This window comes from Archocentrus centrarchus, chromosome 19, assembly GCF_007364275.1.
Source record: "Archocentrus centrarchus isolate MPI-CPG fArcCen1 chromosome 19, fArcCen1, whole genome shotgun sequence".
Classification (NCBI taxonomy): domain Eukaryota; kingdom Metazoa; phylum Chordata; class Actinopteri; order Cichliformes; family Cichlidae; genus Archocentrus; species Archocentrus centrarchus.
This window is the reverse complement of record NC_044364.1, coordinates 2,029,214-2,050,091: the sequence shown is the minus strand read 5'-3', so window position 1 is coordinate 2,050,091 and position 20,878 is coordinate 2,029,214. Positions and strand designations below refer to the sequence as shown.

The following is a 20,878-nucleotide window of genomic DNA, read 5'->3' as shown; positions in this document are numbered from 1 at the left end:
TTAAGAAAATATCACAAAGAATTCCAGATCAAGATATTCCAGATTCAGGGACTGCACAGGGTTGAGGGCCTTTTCACCACTGGCAGAGGTATGCAGTTTTAGACAGCTCCTGAAGGCATATCACATGCAACAACAGCCAAATGGGATATTATCCCTCCTCCTGTATATGTGGACATGCCTTTATTATCAGAGAACTGGCATTTAATGGGCCTGGATTGTTTACCAAAATATGGTAGGTCATTACAAGTGCTGACAATTAGCTGCTGATGGCCATGAGATGCAGCTGAGAGTTCAAGAAAAATCTAGTTAGTGAACCAAGAGTTTACTTTGTCAAAGTGCTGAAATGTTACATGTTCTTCAATCAGAGTAGGGATTAAACAGGAGAAACAGCCAAAGGAAAAGAGATCAAAGACATATAAATTAAAATTAATGCTAATCTGAAAATAAAAACAGTCTTTTAATTCTTAGTAAAAGACTACAAAAGTTTCAGTTATTTTCTTTATACCTAAAACTCCACCAGGGCTGAGATTAGATCATTAAGCACACTTGACTACCAACAGAGGAACTCATTTCAGGGACAACGGGGCACTGCTGCATTTCTGAGGCCCAAATTTAAGAGAAACCATCAGCTCCAAACTCCAAATCAGAGTTTGGAGCTGATGGTTTCTCTTGAATCTTTTGTAATTATTAAGTTATGCAAGTAATTGTGATAAAACCCCAACAAAATGGGTTCCTCGATACAGAGCTATAAGAACATCAACGATCACATAAACCTACAGGTTAGTTTTCATGCAACACAGAAGAAAATTGGTTTACGGAACAAAGAGCGAGAGAAGGGGAGGAAGGGGAGTAGATGTTGAGGGAGGGAGGGAGATCTGGGAATGCCACAAAGGAAAACAAGGCATCACAGATGGAGGATGGCAAGGACAAGGAGCACTTCCACCTTCAGGTTTTCCAGGTCTTTCTCGTATTTCAGCCGCAGAGTGGTTATGTCGCCCTGCTCTTCGCGCCGTCTCATCTCTTGGGTCATGACCGAGACTTGGGTCACCAGCTCTTGGATGCGCTCCTTCAGGGTTGAGGTTTCGGTTGAGGCACGATCCAAAGGTCTGTTGTCATCAGCTTGATTCCTGTCGGTGTTTGCTGGACTCATCATGGTTCTCAGCTCTTCCATTTCCTGGTCAAACCGCTCCACAAGAGTCCTCCTCTCCATCTCATGCTGCTTCTTCAAGTTCTCCATGCAGTTCGTAAGCGAGTCAATCTCTTTCACATTTTCCTCTGAACGGAGACAAAGTGTCTCGTTGGCGTTTGCTATTTCCTGCCTCAACTTTTCAACTTCCTGTTCGTAGCCATCTTTGACTTCTCGCAGTTCCTTCCTGTGCCTGGCTATCAAGTCATGAAGCTCAATGGTTTTATCTACTGAATCGATGGCCTCTCCTTCAATCTGGATCAGAGTTTGAGACCCTGGGACAGCTTTCAAATATGCCTCAGATAGTTGAATTTGAAGATCTGCCAATTTGGACTGAAGATCACAGGAAACTTCTCTCAATTTAGGACAATTGGGACAATCCAAGCCTTGCATCTTTACTTCTTCCTGATTTCTCTTCAGCTCTTTCTCATACTGGACTTTGAGCCTAATAATCACATAAGATACGTATGCTTCTTTGAAAGATTCAAGCAGATGTTCAGAAGACTGTGTTTGTCGACCAAAGCTCGCTAATGCCAAAGAGTGGAGTCTGTCATCTTTATCAAGCTTCAAACTGGAGGCAATTTGCTTCAAACCATGTGACTTCGCCTGTAATGTCTCTCTTAATTGTCTGAGAATCAGAGCGTTCGTTTCATCATCAAGCCAACTGTACATTGACTCCAAATCTGTCACTCCGTCACTCTCAACTTCTGCCTGTGAACAAAGCCTCCTACTCAGGAGCATTAAGCTCTTCTCTGCCATCACCTGTTCTGCTACCCCTCTGTCACAGTGCTGTGTGTCTTCCTCTGATTTTGCTACATTGATGCCCAACAGTTGGCTCCAGAACTCTCCCTCTAACACCAACGTCATGTCTTTTCCACTCAGGCTAAATGTCTCTTCTTCTGAAGAGCCAAGTAAAGTGCTTTTTAAATCACCAAGCATTCTCTCTACATTAACGTCAACCCGTGCTAACATTTCTACAACTTGATTTATTGATTCAGACCTCATCTCAAATTCTTGTACTACTTTCTTTAAAAGTCTTTTATCATCAACCTGCTTCTCTTCTCCCTCAACAGACTCATCAACATTCCTTTCACCTCCACCCATCTTCATTTCTAGCTTCTCTCTCAGCATCCTTATTTCATTTTCTGCTTCTGCTAGCTTCTCATTGCTGACTTTCTCAACTTCCTGGTTTAGTGCGACTAGTTTAATGTTCCTAGCTTCTAGGTCCATGTAGCGCTGCTCTGTAGACTGAAGGTTTGACTCAGTCTCATATAACTTTGCTTGTGTGGCTTCAAGCAGCTCTTGGAGTTGCTCTTTCTCTGGGTGTAACTCTTCATCTTCATAATCTCCCTGGAAGCCCAGACCTTTCAGTGTGGCCTCTCTTAATTGCAGCTTCTTTTCAGTGTCTTTAAGGGTGTTGCCAAGCTCCTCCAATGTAACCAGAGCTTCATGAAGCCTCAAGGACTTCTCATTCAGCTCCCTCTCGTAATACTCCCTGTCTATGGCATTAGCTTGGTTTTCAGCCAGTTCGGCTTTTAGCCTTTTCAGCTCTTCCAGGACAAGATGATGCTGTTTGCCACCTTGCTGGCTGATGAGCTCAGCTTTCAGTCTATCTATCTCTCTGTCAGCCTCAGTCAGCTGATTTACGATCTCCTGACACCGCTGTTTCAGTGCTCCGTTTTCACCAGTTAAAAGTTCAACCCTCTGAGAGAGCATCCCAATAGTTTCATCACTCGCCTCCGAGTAGTTTTCGGTTTTGGACAGGGGACTGTAGGAGCTCTTGAGGCTTTCAAAGCTTTGCTTGTGAACCTTCCCCACCATGTCCTCCATGGTTAGAAGGCGAGCTTCATATTTGCGGATGCTCTCTCCTGCTCTGGCTAAACTCTTTTTTATGGTTTCATTTTCTAACTCCTGCTGGTACTTCCAGGTCTCCAACAGCTTCTGAAGTTGATGTTTCTCTGCTGTGTCTTGATTACAACTATGGAATTTCAACACTTTCCCCAGCTCCTTTAGAGTCAGCGGACTGCCGTGTATTAAGTCTTCCAGTTCTTGAATGGCCTCTGTGCTGTCCTGGATTAAAAAGCTAACAGTTTTTTGGACAGGTTCAGGGGGAGGGCCTTCCAGGATGGATGTTTTTTGGGGTTCAGAAAAGTAAGGTTCCTTGATGGGAAGGTGAGAAAGCGAGAGGCCAAGCTGTGCCTGCATATTGCGCTTTTTCAGCTCTTGCAGCTTCAGGAGCTCTTTGGTCTCCTGGTACTTCTTTGTTAAACTCTGCGCTTGAGAACTAACCAGTTCAGGCCTCTTCATCTGGGGCGTCACATCCGCCTCCAGACCCAAAGGGTGCTCCAGCTTGGAAAAGGGGACCAGACAGTTGGTTAACACACAGCAGGGGAGACACAAAGCTTGCTTATAATTCTCAGCGTTAACTACAATCATGTCTCTTTAACTTATTATTTAATTAAAAAGTGACATTACATTGAGCATTCCCACATAATCCCAAATTATGCAAATGAATAGTGATTAAAAACAAATTCAAAATTTTCTTTTTATTTATTAAAAGCAAAGGAATGATTTAAATGGCTGGAGTTAGTTAATCCCAATAGCATGCATATTTAATGGTTAAATGTTACTTCAGGTGGTAAGTAATGCAGTATTAGGTTCAGCTGAATGGTTTACTCAAGGACAGAAAGGCATACCAGGTCCTACACAAACACATTTCAGAGGTTTCCAAGCTTATGTCTGACAGGAGGTAATAACATGTATTTAATCTAATGCTTCAAACATACCCGACATTCTCAAAATGATTCACTGAAAACTTTTTTCTAAAATAAATGATCAAAAAATGTTGACCAGAGTATACTGGCTAGAGCATACAGTCTTAAAATCTGCTAAAATCAATATCCATCCATCCATCCATCCATCCATCCATCTCTCTATCATTCAGCCTCACTCTGGCAAGCCCATCCATACATCACAACAAAGAGATCATCATCATCCAAAATCATACATTTGTGTCAGTACACATCTACATACAATAATTGTTAAGAGAACAACAGTTAATAGAAGATGAGAATCTGATGTCCATGCAAATAATTAGCATACAAGCCAAAAGGTTATTATTATTATTATTATTATTCCATGTCAAGACAAACATTTCCACAGGTAAAGCCGCTGTGCCACCCTAAACTGAAAATGCTCTGTTTTACAGAATTAAGCTACATATAAATAATGGCCAAAATTAAACAAAAATTAATTAAAGATGAATCTGAAACATTAGCTGAAACAAAATTAATTAATTAATTAAAAAAAAAGTTCAAATCTGGTGTTTTTTTATGGACACTCTCTATTGTTATATATTTATATATATGTTATAACCTAAGAGGCATGGCCATCATATGACCAACAGATGAAATCAAAATATAGAAGAGAAAATGAAAAGAACAAAATTTGTAATTTTTCCACTGGGACTTCCATGAAAAACTGGCATCTTTAAATTTCTCTATTTTCTAGTTTAGATTTTCACTTTGACGTAACGCGCTCTACTCCTCAAACTGATCTAATGAGAAAGCAAAATATGATAAATGTTAAAACACATTGCAGCATTAGATTTTTCTCTTTACGTATCACATCATATTTTTTTATAAATACGTATCTGAAGCATCAGTATTCCTAGTAATCAGTATTGTGTTCTCTTTTACACTTGGAGTGAAATAATCCTCTGCGAGTCACAACAGCAACATAAAACTACAGTTCAGTCCACAATCAAGCAAATGTAGCAAATTACTGAAATAACTGCTAGCATGAGTTCTGATACAGTAAAGGCCTAAAACACAAAGACAGGAGATTAACTAGTAGAAGCCAATTTAGTAACAGGATCACATGGTTTTCCACATGCAATTAAGTCATGCAAAGGCACCGATCTGTGCCCACTTTGGTTGAGATTTTCCTTTGATGACATGCGAAAAATGTTACAAAATTAAATGGAAAACGCTGCTCAGTTAAGAATGTACTGATTAAGTCTACATCACGAATTCCCATCAGAGCACAATAACACTGTCATAAAAAGTGGCAACTCACCGGAGAGATGTAACCAGATCGGATATCCTGCTCTCTCTCCAGGGCCACTCTCAGCTGGAGCTCCAGCTCCTGTTTGTGCTTATTTGAGTCCAGGAGCTGCCGGTGACAGCTATCCAACTGTGTCTTCAGGTCCTCGATCTGCAGGGACAGCAGGTAGAATATATTTATAGTCTGTAAAGTCATTAATTATTACTTTCTCACACAGGGCCAGGTAGGTTTGGATAGCTGAATGAAAACTGCATTTGTCTCATATTAATGTTTGTTTGATGAGCTGAAGCATGCAAATACACCATTTCTGGATATTGCAACATTATTTTAGACTGTAAAAAGCAACTTTTGGCTGCTCCAGAGGTCGCCACAGCAGGCGGGCCTGCATCTTTGACTTGGCAGATTTTTACCTCCGTCTCCTCCCAGGATTGAACCAGGGAGCTTTCACGTGTTAGGTGAATGTGTAAACCGCTACACTCTAGGGCCACTATATCACTGTATACAGTAGCATTATGCAGTTATTTCAACAATAAGTCTAAAAGGTTGTGTCCGTGACTCTTTCTTAAAGACTGTGGAACTCTTAAATTTATTAAAACTAGTAAGTAAAAGAAACCTGAAAAGCATTTTATTCTGAAGCTTAAATACAGGCCGAGAGCTCTGCTTTCTGTGTGAAGTCTCCACTCTGTACAAGTACACCCAATATAACACCACCACTAAAAAAAAACTTAAGACAAGGAAACGCACCCCTTGCTTGTAACTGTCCAGTAGCTGCTCCAGCTCTGCAGTCTCTCTGGATTGCACTGTGGTGGGCAGAGGGACCCTCCTCTCCTCCCTTATGGGTGTCTTCTCTACCTGTCGCCAGTGTTCTTCAATCACCTCCTCCACCATCTGCTGTCTCTCCACAGACGTGGGAACTAACGAATCCGTGTGCCCGTCTCCCGTCTCGTTGTCGGCCCTCCCTCCTTCTTTAACCGATGCGGGCTCTGAGCTCGTCACACTCTCATACCTTTTCCGTCTTTCCTCTCTTCTTCGACTGCGCTCGAGCTCCCCCATGTCCGCCTGGAGGCTCTCGGCCTCCTGTGCCCGCTGCTGAGCCAGCGCCTGGGCTATGGGCCTGAACTCAGCCCAGTCGAACGTCTTAGAGCGGCCTTCTCGCCTGCGCTCGCGTGCTCGGCTCTTTGTGACTCCCGGAGCGGTTTCTTTCTCCACAGATGAGGCCTCAGAAGACGGAGAGTCCTGAGTGATGTCTGGTCTGACCAGACCCTCCAAAGGAGAGAAGGAGCCATGATCCTCTGTTGAGCTGAATCCCAGCGAAAAGAAAGCAAAGTCAGTTTCTGCTTTCTTGGCCTATTTATGCCAAAGAAACTTTGATCTCTAAAGCATGAACTTTACTTTTTAATGTATCAATATACATGAATGCCTATACGCTCTGACTGACATCACTGTGACACTTACGATGCTTTCATTAGTTAATGAGTAACAAACATGAATGAAATCAGTTTAACATTCTCTGTAAAAATGTCAGATAATCTAAATATGTTCTTAAAACTCCTGCATCAGACATGTGACGGGTGGACGACAGACTGCTTCCTGATGCAGAACTCATACATAATTGGGAAATATGCATCACAGCATTATTGTGACTTGCACGGACCTCGCCACATCAGGGGCAGTGGAGGGTCTGACGTTCTTCATGACCGCCTGGATCCAGTTTCTACGTATGCCTGCTGTCATGGCAGACAGAGTGTGCACTCCTTCCTGGGTCTAAACGTGAAAAAGCACAGGGAATCACCCACCGAGAGACGAGTACGACAAACACTTGCACGCAGTGCCAAACACATTATATAGAGAAGAGATGTGGCAGACAAATAATCCTGAATAGAAATCTTTCCTCTCTTTATCGTAGTAAACATGTGGGTAAGAAAACATTTTCTGAAAAAAAGGGAAAAAAAAAAAAAACAAACTTTTTCTTGGCTCACTGTATCCATGATGTGAATCAGCGCGAAATTTGGTGCTTTCCATTTGCCTCAGAGGTCAGGTGTCTGAGCGGGGAGTGACATCACTCCGGAGTTGAGCAGCAAATTGGAAAAAACAGGATTTGTTTTGCTCCTCAGCAAGGTAGAGCTAATCGTGCCAGTGAAGCACGGTGCTGATTTTTTTATGTGCTTAAAACGCCGCTGCAGCGTGTTCACGGACAGAGCTTGGACAGCGCCCTGCATACAACTCATTTAGCCAGTCACAAATACACAACAGTGGCGGCACAGATGACACGTTTTACAGGTTTTTACATTTACGTGCACTTCTGGCATCACTGACTGTTAAGTCAGAGTTGGTGGGGCTGCTCCAATTTTCCAAGTGTGGAAAAGGGTGTTCCAGTTGAAAATTCCAACTAGGAACTCAGAAATTCCAACTTCAAATGTAACACACCACATGAAGACATCACGCTGTGGACCTGCGTGGGTGGGTGTGTAGAATTATAATGCAGGGGAAAAAAAAGTTTTTATTTTTTCCAACCTGAGTCACCAAGCAGTCTTTATCAGATTGGTCTGCTGAGTCTGTACATGCAGTTTTTATGAGTGCATGTAGAGAATAATGCACAGAGAGCGTAGACATTACTGTTCATCGGGGATGCGCTGCTTCATCGGTCCAACAAGGTTAACACTGGCAACAAGATTGCTATCAAACATTGTTCCGTTGGTGCATAAAGGTCACAGTTACTGATGTTGCTGTTCGATATTTTTGGTTGGGTTACCTAAGTTAGTGTGATGAAGCTCCAACACGCAAAAACCAACAAAAACAAAGCAATAAAAAAAACCTTTGTGCTACTCATACCACTTGCTGCCTATATTACGTTCTAAAACTTCATTTATTTCTGACAGTCGAAACGATAAGCAAAACCACTACGATACTTAATATGTAATCAAGTGCAACAAAATCTAGAGCCAAACACATCAACTGATACAACGTCACCACATTTAAAGCTTTTACTTCAGTGAAAAGAATTAAGACAAAAAAAAAAAGTTTCCCCCAGAATAAAACAGGCAAAGCCTCTTACATGAATCTGAAAACCATAGTTTCGCTGAGCCTGGTATTCAGTTACATTGTAGCAGGTGGACAGGTCAATCTCACCATCCAGGTCAGAGGCCTGAGGAGGAGGTGGAGACACAGAGAAACATTACAGAGATGTGTTCAAAAGGTAGAAGGAAACAAGAATATAAGTTGTGAAAGAAAACAAATAAACACACCTCCTCTGCAATAGAATCCTTGTAGTATCTCAGGCTGTGATCAGTCAGCACAAACCAGTACTTCTTCCACTAAAAAAGGAAATCAAACAGGAAAAGGACAGTTTGAACACAGAGCTGTGATATACAGCATGTTGGACAGAATGAAGCAGCATAATGAAAGCCCACACAGTCCATAAAATCTACTCTAAGGGTTAGCGTAGAGTCTGTCTCTTTAAATATTTCATAAAGACGTGTTTAAAACCCTTAAAGACAGAATATCAAAGTATGATCACAGCTCTGTAAAGGCCATAAAGTGCTACAGACTTTCAGTGACTCAGGTGGACAGTTCACATGTTGTCTGAACCAACTCCAGCACTCCTTTACAAAAAAGTCTTTGTCTGACACCACCTTTAGTTTCCTCTTTAGGTCTCTCTTAATTAGCTAATAAAAACGGTACCTGGCCTTGCTCGTCAAGCTTCACCATCCAGCCTTTCTTGAAGTTCAGCAAGTCAGGCTAAAAAAGTAGAAAGAGGATATTGAATCATCATTTTACAAGAAAATGTCAGAAACAAACACAAACCCTTTTATTTTCTTGGTCAAAGTGTTGCAGCAGCAAACTACACCACCCATCTTTTTCTTCAAACAAAGCATAAATAAAAACAGATTTTCCCAGCTCCTAAATGCTAGTGGCAAAGTGTCAAATTCAAGTTCAATATCTACCTGCTGGTGGTCAAAAATCAACAGCAGCTAAAACACATGCTCACTCGGTCGGGAGAAGTTGACCCTACCAATGAATGAATGAGGATTTAAGCCTTTGGAAATGTGGATCACTGGCTGGGGACAACTTCTGCCACATGTTGCAGGGCTGTGCTGCCACAGAACCAAAGTGCTCAACACTGTGTGGTCTGACACACACACACACACACACACACACATACACATACACATGTGAACAGTGACCAGCAGTAGAAAGTTGTGATGGGCTCGCACACACTTAGACATACTCTCCTATTTCCATGTCATATCTAGCAGGATGAATTCACACAGCATAGCAAACTCTGCACACAGGGGGAGCAGAACGAGAAGAATAACCTGGAGACAGGAGGGACAGGCGGGGCCTGCGCTGCCCCCTGCAGCACTGAGGGGGCTGCACCTTTGCACCGCCACAGCGAGGCCAAAGAAACACCAGGAAAGAAATAAAGATAATAACCGTGAAATAACTTCGACAGAACTCGTTCCACCCATGTTTTGACGGACAACACGAAGGGCCAATAACAACGAGAACAGCCCCACACTGAACCAATCATGTGGTTAGGATAAGGTTTGAGCCACCTGAAGCTTTTGAAAAATTCAGATCCTAGTTTGTTGTATATACCCGTGTTGTTTATTTAAAATACAGTTGTATAATGTTCTACAGTACATTTATTATGATCAACATCCAACAGAAAATAAATATTTAAACTTGCCTTATATCGTCACTTAGGAGTAAAAAGAAACCTTTGAGCTTTACAGAAATGGTGATTTGATTTATATTCGTATTGACAGACTGATAGAGAAATAAATGATTGTGATAACATTTTTTTTTCATATCCAGCCTGACATTAAACTGATCAAAGAGGCAAACTCAGGGGATGAAAACTGAAGCCTACTATCAAAAACTGCAGTTCCTCTAATGGCCACTCGAGGCTGGTTCCAAAACTGAGCCAATCCCCACAGACTCAGTCGATTCTCCCAAAAGCCCAGCTATTTGTTTTTTTAAAACATATTTCAGACAGTGGATGAATTGAGGGGCTGCACAAAGGTTCAGTAAAAGAAAAATTCAAATGATTATTTTGAGATTTGAATCATGCAAGGTTACTCTAGTGCAAGGATAGAAATATGAAGGTGGAAATTAACGGGCCTCCTTCAAGCTCATATTACTGCACTACAAAGCTGTATGAACCATAACGCTCCACTTGCACCATCAATGTTAATACCTCCACTAAATCTGGCCATTAAATGTTTTTGTGGCGTGCTGTTGGGTGACGTCCACTGAGACTTTACGCAGTATTTAATTCTCCTGTGTTAGGAGGCAAATCATGCCTCTCAGCCCCCGCCCCCCCAACAACAACCCAATGACCCCTCTCTCCGCTCGGCTGAAGCCCTGGCACTGCTGCCGACCCCTGATCCTTCGGCTTAACAGAACAGGAGCTGCTTTGTCCAGGAGACCACAGACAGAATGCACTGAACTTTCAATATTGGAGTGTTAAGGTCTAAATCATTAGAACAAACTCTGAACCCGCTCCTTTATTCAGCCTATTGAACCATATTCATTACTGGCTCACTGTGCCTTAGAGGTCATTTAGCAGCAACATGGCACATCTTTAAGAAGAGATTACAACTCTTCAGAAACTAAGTAGCACAGTGACGTTTAAATAAGAAACGTTTCCATTAAATACATTATGTAATAATAAATATGTTTGAAAAGGAGCTTTCAGAGCAGCCAGAGGTTTTGGCTCGCAGGGTTTACTTAAATACGCTCAGTTTATTATCTGAAACTTTGGACATGTTTGATATGAGCATGCTCCACTGTAGCAGTATACGTATGGCAGGAAAAAAAAAGTGTACTAGATCCCCAATAAACAGGATTCGCTCATGCTACTGGATTTAAGCACAGTTCAGTGGCTTTAAACATAAATTCAATATTCAGTCAGCAGTCCAGCATAGGTGAACAAACCTCGGCCCTGACAGTTTCTATTTGAATTAGCTTTTAAGTTTTAAGGTAAATACAGTTCAGGACCCCTTACAAATGATGATGTAACACGGGATGAGAGACTATTCCCATAAACATCTTGAGCAAATAACAGCAGCTGATTTCTTATCATCTCTGCTGCTGCCGCTAGGCTTGCCAATTAGTGAGTAAGCAAAGAAAACAAACCGCGGCTTCTTTGAGAGGTCACGTCCTGACAGGAACATTTGGACTTTTACTGGGATTACACGTAAGTTCACACAGACATTACAGAAACTCTCACCGTCATGACTGACTCAGTGGTCCTTCGGTCCAGCGACTTGGCTCTCCTCAGAGGGGGCAGGGTGGAGGGAAAGTCCAGACCCTGACCCACATCTTGCCTCTGCTCCTAAACAACACACACACACACACACACACACACACACACACACACACACACATAAACACACTTCAATGAGCTCTCTGTAACTTCCAGAAAACCACTGTCACTAATGACATCTACGGCCATTTAGGTAACTGCAGTGAGCAGTCCCATGCTCGCAGTCTGCGTATGAGCTGAACATAAACAAAACAAGTGAGACGTCCATGTGCCGTTAATTTTTTTAAACACCTGTGTATGGTAGACTCTCATAGTTAAAATGCAAACAGAGTAATTTTGCAGGTAATAAGTAGCAGGTAAACGCTTCTATAGAAAACACACAGAATAGGCAAAAATCACTGATCCATTCCTTTGTAATCAGGTCTGTTTGAGTGGGTATTAATGGGCTGTGGAGAAATTTCATGACAAACTCTACTTTGTCAAAGCCGCAAGTTTTATGAGACTGAATCCAGCACCGAATCAAAGAGACCGAAAACAAAAATACACACTGTTAGCACGAGACTAAAGGCGCCAGCTTGAAATGTGTGTGCATATTGTTTCAACGCAACAATAAGGAGAACAGAGTGCTAATGTGTGCGTGCAGTACGGGACACATAAGCAGTCTTGGCAGCTTTATCTGTGTGCGTATGTGACATTTTCATCTGTGCACGTGAAAAAAGACCCAGGGCCAGGCAAACAGTGTCCCAGTGGGGACTGTGTGTTGGTCTACTGTCTTGCTAAAGTCAGGTTTGAGCTACTCTAACTGAGTGCAGGGGGCCGGGGTGGGAAAGGAAAATGTTATCACCAGGGGAATCCCACCAGAGTGGAAACTGGAAATGAATACAGCACCCCCTGCTGACCTCTGACCTACAAGCAAAACAAAGACAGGACAGAAAGAGGGAGAGGATGGAGGGAAGAGAGTGAGGATAAGGGAAAAGAAAGAGGAGTGGCGGGACGGGTGGTGGTGGGGGGGGGCACTGCTGAGATCACATCTGTTCTGCCATGTGATGTTTAAAAATCACTGTTTACGAGTCCTGCCGTATCTATTGTGAACTGCTGCACAATGTTGGCACTGTTGGATGGAACACACACACACACACACACACACACACACACACACACACACACACACACACACACACACACACACACACACACACACACACACACACAGCAGTGTTACCTCTCTATGGAAGCGTCTGTGCTCACTTCGGCCCTGTCTGGCTCCGCTTCTCCCCGACTCTTCTACCTCCATTTTCTCCGGATTCTCCAACTCCAAGGCCTCCAACTTCTCAATAACACCGGAGCGACTGCAAACGCACACACATGCACACTTTAGTTCAACATGTAATGCATTCAGTGCTTTTCTTCTGTATCAGTGTTTCTGTAATTCTTCTTCAATGGTAATGACACTGAAGGGCTCTCAGGGCCCGGATGCTGACCTCGTAATCCGACCAGTTTTATAACAGTACACTGGAACTGGGAATGAGTTTTCTTCTACAGCAGTCTGACAAACATTAGAGCCGCTAATCAGGTCAGCTGCCCTACTTAGCTCTGAGATCATCTGCTTGTTTCTGTTATTACAGTCTTGCTGACTGATCACAGTGAATGCTCTTAACTAAACCACACCAGAAGTGTGTGGATGTTAATACACTCGCACGCAAAAGGGTGACTACGCAATCTCATCTGGTCAGACTCACTATTGCACACAGTCCCGTTTTGCTTATTGTGTAATATTAAGATCAACATAGATGGTGCAGTGACTGCAAATACTCTCAACTACTCAGTTTACACATAAGCTTCATTTATATGATCTTTGAACCTTCACACAGCCTACACGTTACATTCATACTGCGCTGGTGTGTCTGCCATCACGAGCGTCTGAGCTGTGTGTGTCGGACTTGGAGTTAATAAATTCATTTTACTGAAAGGCAGTGAAGAGAGCAGAGCTCAGAATCATACACAGACTGTCAGAGCTATTGAAAATGATAAAACTGTGGTAACTGGTGCAGTGTTCACACTGCTCATTATCATCAAAAACGGACCAACACGAGCTCTTGCAGTTTGCATCACTGCAATGTGCGATTATTTTTTTGGGAGGGTGCATGTATTTTATTATAGGCTGACTTACAGCATCACATTAAGGCAGTGCTATAACTCTACAGGCCGGCTCACAGCAACCTGTAGAGACCTTTCTGTGTAGAGATCGCATGTTTGCAAAATTACCAAATTGTGTCATTGTTCAAATACTTTAATTCAAGTTTATTTATACAGCAACAAATCACAACAAGCAGTCGCCTCGAGGTGCTTTATATTGTAAAGTAAAGACCCTACAGATGACGCCAACCTTGGGAACTTTTTCACTTTGGCACTGATCTCCATCAGTCAACCCAGGTGCCAAAAAAAAACACATACTTGTGCCTTAAGACCTATAGGACAAAATGTCTTGAACCCCTTTTATGATCAAATAGCTCAGAGAGCTGAACCAAGTGTTCCCCTTTAAAGGCAAATTAATCTTCATAAAACAGATTTAAAAACAATCTGAGGTAACGTGTGTGCTGCTAGTTCAACTGATTTAATTGGTGAACAAAATGAATGATAGAAAGGTGGATAAATCTGAAGTACTGCTTAATCTGAAGGTTCTTAATACTGTAACAGCTTGATTTAAGGCCGGACTCTGAGTGATATCAAAGTTTGTTCTGTTAGTGCTGTTTCCCTGGGTGATTTCATCTCATAAAAAAAAAACAACAAAAAAAAAAAAAAGAGCTAAAAGCTTAAAATGTAAATGCAAAAATCCACAAGAGTTTAGATGTTCTCAGTGGGTCTTTGATGTGGTGGACTGCCTGATAATCTGCAACAGATTACATTAAAAGAGCCGCTTCACAGAAAGATCCATCTCAGGGGTAAAATGAGTGCCGGATCACAGATCCGAGAACAGCCTACGCTCACTCGAGTCCATCTGCAACCTTCCTCAATCTGTGACACAGAACGCCGCCTGCTCTGACACATTCCCACACAGAGCTTTTGTTCAATCACAGAGGAACCCACACTACAGAGAGGAAGAGGGTAAGACCCAGTGAGAAATATTACATTACGCTTTGCTTAAATGCTGCCCTTATTTGGGGACACTTCTGCTACAGAGGCTGCCCTTAAAAGGCAATGTAGGAGCGGGGACGAGGACAGCGTGCAGGCCACTGCGTGCTTTTCTTTTCTGTTCGTCCCAGTCAGGCCGATGAGAATTTGTCAGAATATACATTAAACACGGGCCAGGAGTGCACACACACTTGCTGGTCAATTGCTGCTGTTTTATATCTGTTGCTTCATTTAAGTTAAAACAAAAAAATCCCACTTGAAGCTTGTGCACCAACTCCACCCCCCACCCTTTAAACAGCAGCACATAAAGACTGAATAAGTTTGTCAAATCATTTAACTTTTAATTACTCACATGCTACAGCAAGCATTTTCCTGGAAATTCACACATAAAACAATCTGTTTTTAATATATGTGGGGCACATTTCTCATTCTTTGCTGGCAGGAAACAAATAAAAAGATCTCGAGGCCACAGCTTCATGGTGGGACTCTGCGATTGTGACAAAACTCATGATCTGGATTATTTTAATTAGTAACTGTAACCACAACTATTTAACATGAATGTTCACAAATTTATCAAACATCACGCAGTTAGCGAAGAATTTCCTTGAACTTTAAAATATTATTCAAATTCAAACAAATGAGAAATGGGGCACGGAGGACACCTGGTAGGTAGACAGGCCTGGACTAGCCATGTAAGCTCATCGTGCAAGGACGGCGCTGCCCCCTGCTAGTCCACAGGTTCACCTTGTTGCAACTTGGACTTGTAGATCGATCTTGTTGACCAGAAACTTTGTTTCTATGATCTCAGCTTGAGCTGAACTAACATATTCAGCAGTGAATGAACATGGATGGAGAGAAATGGGGGAAAATCCCACGGCTGAAAGCGATTTAATTGTAATTGAAATTAATTAATCTTTTTACCTTGTCAGCCACACACTGCAAGGAATCTAAAAAAGTATAAAGCTGGCTTCTGTTGCTGCACAGGTGCCCACCATGTTGACCTGCCAGTCACATAATGAGGTAAGTGTTGGAAAGCAGCTCCAAGGCTGCTTCCCTGGTTGCTGTACAGGCAGATGTGTGCTCACTACAACATGAACCGGTTCAGGACGCCAGTAAAGTGTTTAAGGGCCTGTATGTGGGCACTCCTCCCGTTTTCCTCCCCTCCTTTTCCTTTCAGGCCTGGCAGAGATGGAGGGATCTAAATGTCACAGGAAGCTGACCCCACTTCCCTCCAACCACTCTTTACCTACCAGGTTTGTTTGAAGTGTTGCCCTCGCTGGTGTGTGTGTGTGTGTGTGTGTGTGTGTGTGTGTGTGTGTGTGTGTGTGAGACAGAGTCCTCTTCACAAACAGAGAGGCAGATTACTGAATGGAAAGTACAGAGCCTGCATGTATAAACAGTGTGCTCATAGACTGATGATTTAAAACAAACAGAAATAAAAGAAAAGAATACATCTGAAGGGGGGGGGGGGGGGGGGGTGATTATTAAGTAACAGATTTTTTTCATTAAAACATAAGAGGTTTAGTGTGTAGGTCAAGACCTGTGCACTAACCAGTTTTCCTGCCTTGCCAATGACACATCGATCAGTGCATAAAAAACATCGGTCAGCATTTTTACGATGACATTTGAGCTGCCTGACCCCCCAAAAATGGCCAAACGAAGAGTGGACTTTGTAAACAGGCGGGAGGCAGAGGACCCGCTCGCTGACATCGGAGGTAAACTGTGTGTCTCCTTTCCCCCGCCTGCGATGTGAGGGGAAAAGAGTGGACTGGTGGGACGGATGCGGAGGGAGACCTGCACAGGTGAGCTGACATCACACACCAGGAAAGTAATAAAGAAAGAAATGGAATAAAGGTGAAAATAAATAGCTTGTTGTTTCTGGCATTTTTGCTGATGTCACATCAGTTTTTATCTGAAACATTTCTAAATTTTAATCATATCATGAAATATTTTCATTTTTCCTGATGTTATTTTTGAAGAAAAATATAATATTATATTATAATATATATATAATATTATATCATATAATATAATATTATATTTTATTTAATGTGTTGAGGAAAATGTTTCTATATTCTGGCCGTTCAAATTCATATTGCTGATTAAAATATTTTCAGTTTTAGATGTTCAATAAAGGTTAATCCTGTTTGGCCCGAGATTCAGACTGACTTTGACACCCGTGATAAAAAATATGAGAGCGAGAGACGGAGACACACACATATATACACAAATCCTTTTAAAAGGCCAGAGGCTCAAGTGCTGCAGCACGGAGCTGAGATTCTAAGAAAGCAGCCCACTAACCTGGTTCATCAGGTTAAATCAGATGCTGATTAAATGCTTTACCTGCCAGCGTGCAGCAGGATCTTATCACACTAAATGAATCACCTTTGCTACAGCCTGACCTGCATGCTCATATGTAGTAGTTCTTTCAATCAAACCCCTCTCAGCAAAAATAAATAAATGTACAACTTGGATACCTGAATGTGGGCTAAAGCTATTTAGTGTCATATATTCAAATGAGAGTGACTTTACCCAAACATGATCAACTGCCAGAGAACGTTGCTGACGGTCAGGAGTGAGTGGGTACTTTTCAACTGTAAGTACAACTTAGGAGGGGCACTGTAAAGATGGCACAATAATGGTACGAGTCTGCAAAGTCCACCATTTCCACTGATCACTCGCATTGATTTTGTATATAGCCAATGCACTCTGGCTGCATGGTTGCATTTAAAGAAATGGGGTGTCACAAAGAGATGCATGTTCCAAATATCTCAGAAATTAAGTCAAGGTCAGGCTAAAATTAAGACAGCTCACTTTCTACATGTTTCACTTGTTGCCATTTTGCTGGATGCCTCCAAAAAAAACAAAAACCTTGCAGCAGACACTGACCTCCTCTCGGGGCTGAGGATGGCCTCTCTCTCCTGCCTGTCTGGGCTCCTGAACCGGCTCCTCTTCTCAGCCTTTCTAACCTCGGCCTCCAGCCTCCGCGACCGCGGCGTGTCGTGGTGGCTGTATGAGAGCCCACCCCTCTGGGTGGCCGGGTGGCTGTCAGTACTCGTCACTGTGCTGCCGCTGGCGTCCGAGTCGAGAGAGCTGACCGAGCCGCTGATGTGGGAGCCGTTGGAGAGCAGGGAGCTGCCAGAGGGGAAGGGGTCACTGGGAGCTGGAGAGAGGCAACGCGGGACGCCTCCCAGGCTGGAGCAGGAGCCAGTTGGGGAGAGCAGGTCGCTGGGAGGCTGGGGGGCGGAGGCGTGCAGCGGCAGGCCGCCCCGGTCCACCTCATCTCCATTCACTGAGCCTGCATCAGAAGTCTGCCCTACAGATGCACAGTCCCCTAGAGATGAGGAACAGAAGACGCCATGAGACATGTTTGCGTTCCACTTCTTAAGCTAGAAAACCAGGATTTACTAAAGAGGTACTGTGACAGTTTTACAACTGAAAGGTATGGACACACTTTACAGTATCTGCATCTTTTTTTCTTGGTAACTGCAGCCCCGTGTTAATTTAGCCTGTTTAGTAAATCTGATTGATATGTTCATATAAACTTTCAAAAGAAAATAACTTTTTGGTAAATTGCTGTAGCCACTTTTAAGCACATGAAGTTTGTTTCAGTTATCTAAATTACATATTTGAGCCCTGTGAGACACTCGGGACCTGTACAGGTGTACCCTGCCTCGTGCCCCTATGACAGCTGGGATAGGCTCCAGCCGCCCGTGACCCTGAATTGGCTAAGTGGAAGAAGATGGATGGATGGATGTTTGATCTAATTTTCTCACTGCTTAAAGGCTAATGTGTTATTCCTCCTTACCTGCAGGTGGCAGTGGCGATCCTGAGGGAAGTTCAGCAGCAGCCCAGACTGCCGCCCCTTCGGCCTCCCTCTGGTTCAGCTCTTCCTGCCAGATGATGGAGCTTGAATCTGGAACTTTCTCTGCTTCTGGGATACCAGACCCAGTAACTGCTACCTTGGCTGGGCCGGGCTCCTGGATGGGAACACACAAAGAAGTCCAAAATGATGGACTAAGGGAAGTGGAGCATGATACTGATCCCTGACTGGTCATGTTTGTGTTGTGAGGATTACCTGGGAAGTGGCAGGCTCAACTTTGCGTTTCTTCTTCTGGTTCTGTTTGTTGGTTCGGGGGTATACAATCAGCTGTTCACTCCACCTGTACGCGCACGCACACAAAGATTTTAGAATATCGTGCATCAACATCCTACCACGTACCAAGCCATCAGCAGGTATATCTGGACAAGTTACCCATTGATGATCTCCCTATTCTCTCCTCTGATGTAATACTCCTGGTCGGGGGTGATGATGCACAGCGAGTTCTTCTGGCCCGTTTTGGGCTCTGCGTCAATGACGTCCGTACAGAGGTTCATGTTTACTGTGCCCTGAGGCAGCGTGCTTGGCTAGAAAAGACAATATGAGAAATGAGTAGGTCTGTACCCGAATATTTGTGCACTGGGCAGGTGTTCAGTTTTCCCTTTTGAGACATGGCAGATTATCTGATTTTTTTTCTTTTGTTAAATGTGAAAGATATCTACTATCTCACTTTCATGGAAATCTCCCTCACTGCTCATCGTTATGTTTAACTTGTGTAGTACTCAGGACAGATGCTTCCTGAGCATCTTCTGTATCACACAGCTCTGTAGCAAAGCGCTCGGTTTGAAACCTTAGAAAAGATGCGGAAAAATGTGGAAAAAATATGGAAGGCATGCTTGAGTCACTGGGCTGTTTCCATCCGTGTCCATGCATTAATTTGTTTCCATGTTGGATGTGTGACTGCCAACTAAACACTGATATCACTGACATCACATTCCAAATAGTTCAAAACTCAAAGAAGTAGGGAAAATATGCCTCGGAGTCTCCTCTGACCTTTCTCTCTCTCTGAGGCTCAAACTGCACGGACAGTCAGCTGTTATCACCACCTCACCATGGTAACTGGGCAAATCCCATCTGTTATAGCACGCTGAGTGAAAGGGGAAGGTAACAGGATGCTCAGAGAACGATATGGTTTTAGAACAGAGACTGATAACTGTCAGAGTAGTGGCTGATCCACAAAGCACAAACCACAGACAAAGCTCTGACGTCACTTCCGTGCATGTTTTGCGTGATCCGAATGTCATCTGAACCTGTATTGTCTCGATAACATCAAGAAATCCCCTTAACTTCCTCTCCAACCTTCTCCATGTCTGCTCTGTTATCAGACTTTGCAGCGCTATGCCTGCCACAGATGTAAAACAGGTGCTGGGTCTTTTTCCAGCTCCTTTTAAGGCCACTGAACACATATCCAGCTTTATTAAGATCTGCCTGTAAAGCCCTAGGGGCTGCCAAATATGGCAATTACACGGCATCTTACTTCCGAGCTGAGACGCTGTGGAACAATTTCCTCCATAAGAAACAAGAATGATCATGTGTGAAAAATAAGGAGCAAATGACAACTGTGTGGAAGCCCACAGGGTGGCAAAACTAATGCCACATTAATAAACTGAGTGATATTTGCTGAGATGAGAGAGGCTAAACCCCAGCAGTGCTTTAAGAAGTGCAGAGAAATTCTGAGTCAGTGAATTCTAGTAATCTATTCCCGGCATTAGTCCTTTCTGACTGAACATTTCCACAAAACAACAAGCGACTAAGCTCAGGAAACCAACAAGGCCCTTTGTGTAGTCCTTTCTCCACCATCATCTATAAGGGGCGGGCAGATTTAGAGCGCCAACTGTGCATTGTTTCATTAATCAGGCAGCTGATAAAAACTTGCAACTGTTTTCATAGCTGCGATATAAAAACAGTTCTACTTTCTCGGCAGGTTCAAGTTTTTCAACAAATGACGCATGGATTGAGAAAAGCTGCAGATTAAGGAGCTGCTGTTGGCAGAGCAAATTAATTTGATTTTTAAATGACTGCTGCACACCTTTTAAAATCAAAGATTTCTTAAGAACTAAAAATAGAAAGATGAATACATCTCCACAAAAGAACAACAATTTTAACAATGCATATCTTATCTCTGCTTCAAGGCAGTGGAATGAAAACACTGCCCCGTTCACACTGTAGGGAGAGTGCAGGCTTAAGTGTAGAGCCTTTAACACCTTTGTGTTTCTGGTGCAGCAGAACACAAAAAACATGTAAAAGCTCATTTATGTCAATTATTTTAAGAAAAAAACATGTTTGGTATTTTACTTTTCCTGTAATTATTGACATTTATGACCTTTATACTGCTCAAAGATGT

The 20,878-nt window shown here is 42.9% G+C and overlaps 1 protein-coding gene across 3 annotated transcripts in view; it reads right to left on the bottom strand.

The window, feature by feature from the left end:
• Nucleotides 1–20,878, bottom strand: part of LOC115797862 (myosin phosphatase Rho interacting protein) — a 43,490-nt gene that overhangs the window by 7,440 nt on the left and 15,172 nt on the right. The window contains exons 4-16 of one of the 3 annotated variants that reach the window (XM_030754391.1): nucleotides 18,910–19,061; nucleotides 18,733–18,817; nucleotides 18,463–18,634; nucleotides 17,544–17,988; nucleotides 12,745–12,871; nucleotides 11,487–11,591; nucleotides 8,933–8,989; nucleotides 8,497–8,565; nucleotides 8,307–8,396; nucleotides 6,906–7,015; nucleotides 5,996–6,551; nucleotides 5,264–5,401; nucleotides 944–3,535 (exon numbers count right to left, since the gene is read on the bottom strand). In XM_030754391.1, coding sequence (XP_030610251.1) covers nucleotides 944–3,535; nucleotides 5,264–5,401; nucleotides 5,996–6,551; nucleotides 6,906–7,015; nucleotides 8,307–8,396; nucleotides 8,497–8,565; nucleotides 8,933–8,989; nucleotides 11,487–11,591; nucleotides 12,745–12,871; nucleotides 17,544–17,988; nucleotides 18,463–18,634; nucleotides 18,733–18,817; nucleotides 18,910–19,061 — 4,698 coding nt within the window. The remainder of the gene's footprint in view (nucleotides 1–943; nucleotides 3,536–5,263; nucleotides 5,402–5,995; nucleotides 6,552–6,905; nucleotides 7,016–8,306; nucleotides 8,397–8,496; nucleotides 8,566–8,932; nucleotides 8,990–11,486; nucleotides 11,592–12,744; nucleotides 12,872–17,543; nucleotides 17,989–18,462; nucleotides 18,635–18,732; nucleotides 18,818–18,909; nucleotides 19,062–20,878) is intronic. The other 2 variants (XM_030754392.1, XM_030754393.1) reach the window with 2 other exon arrangements.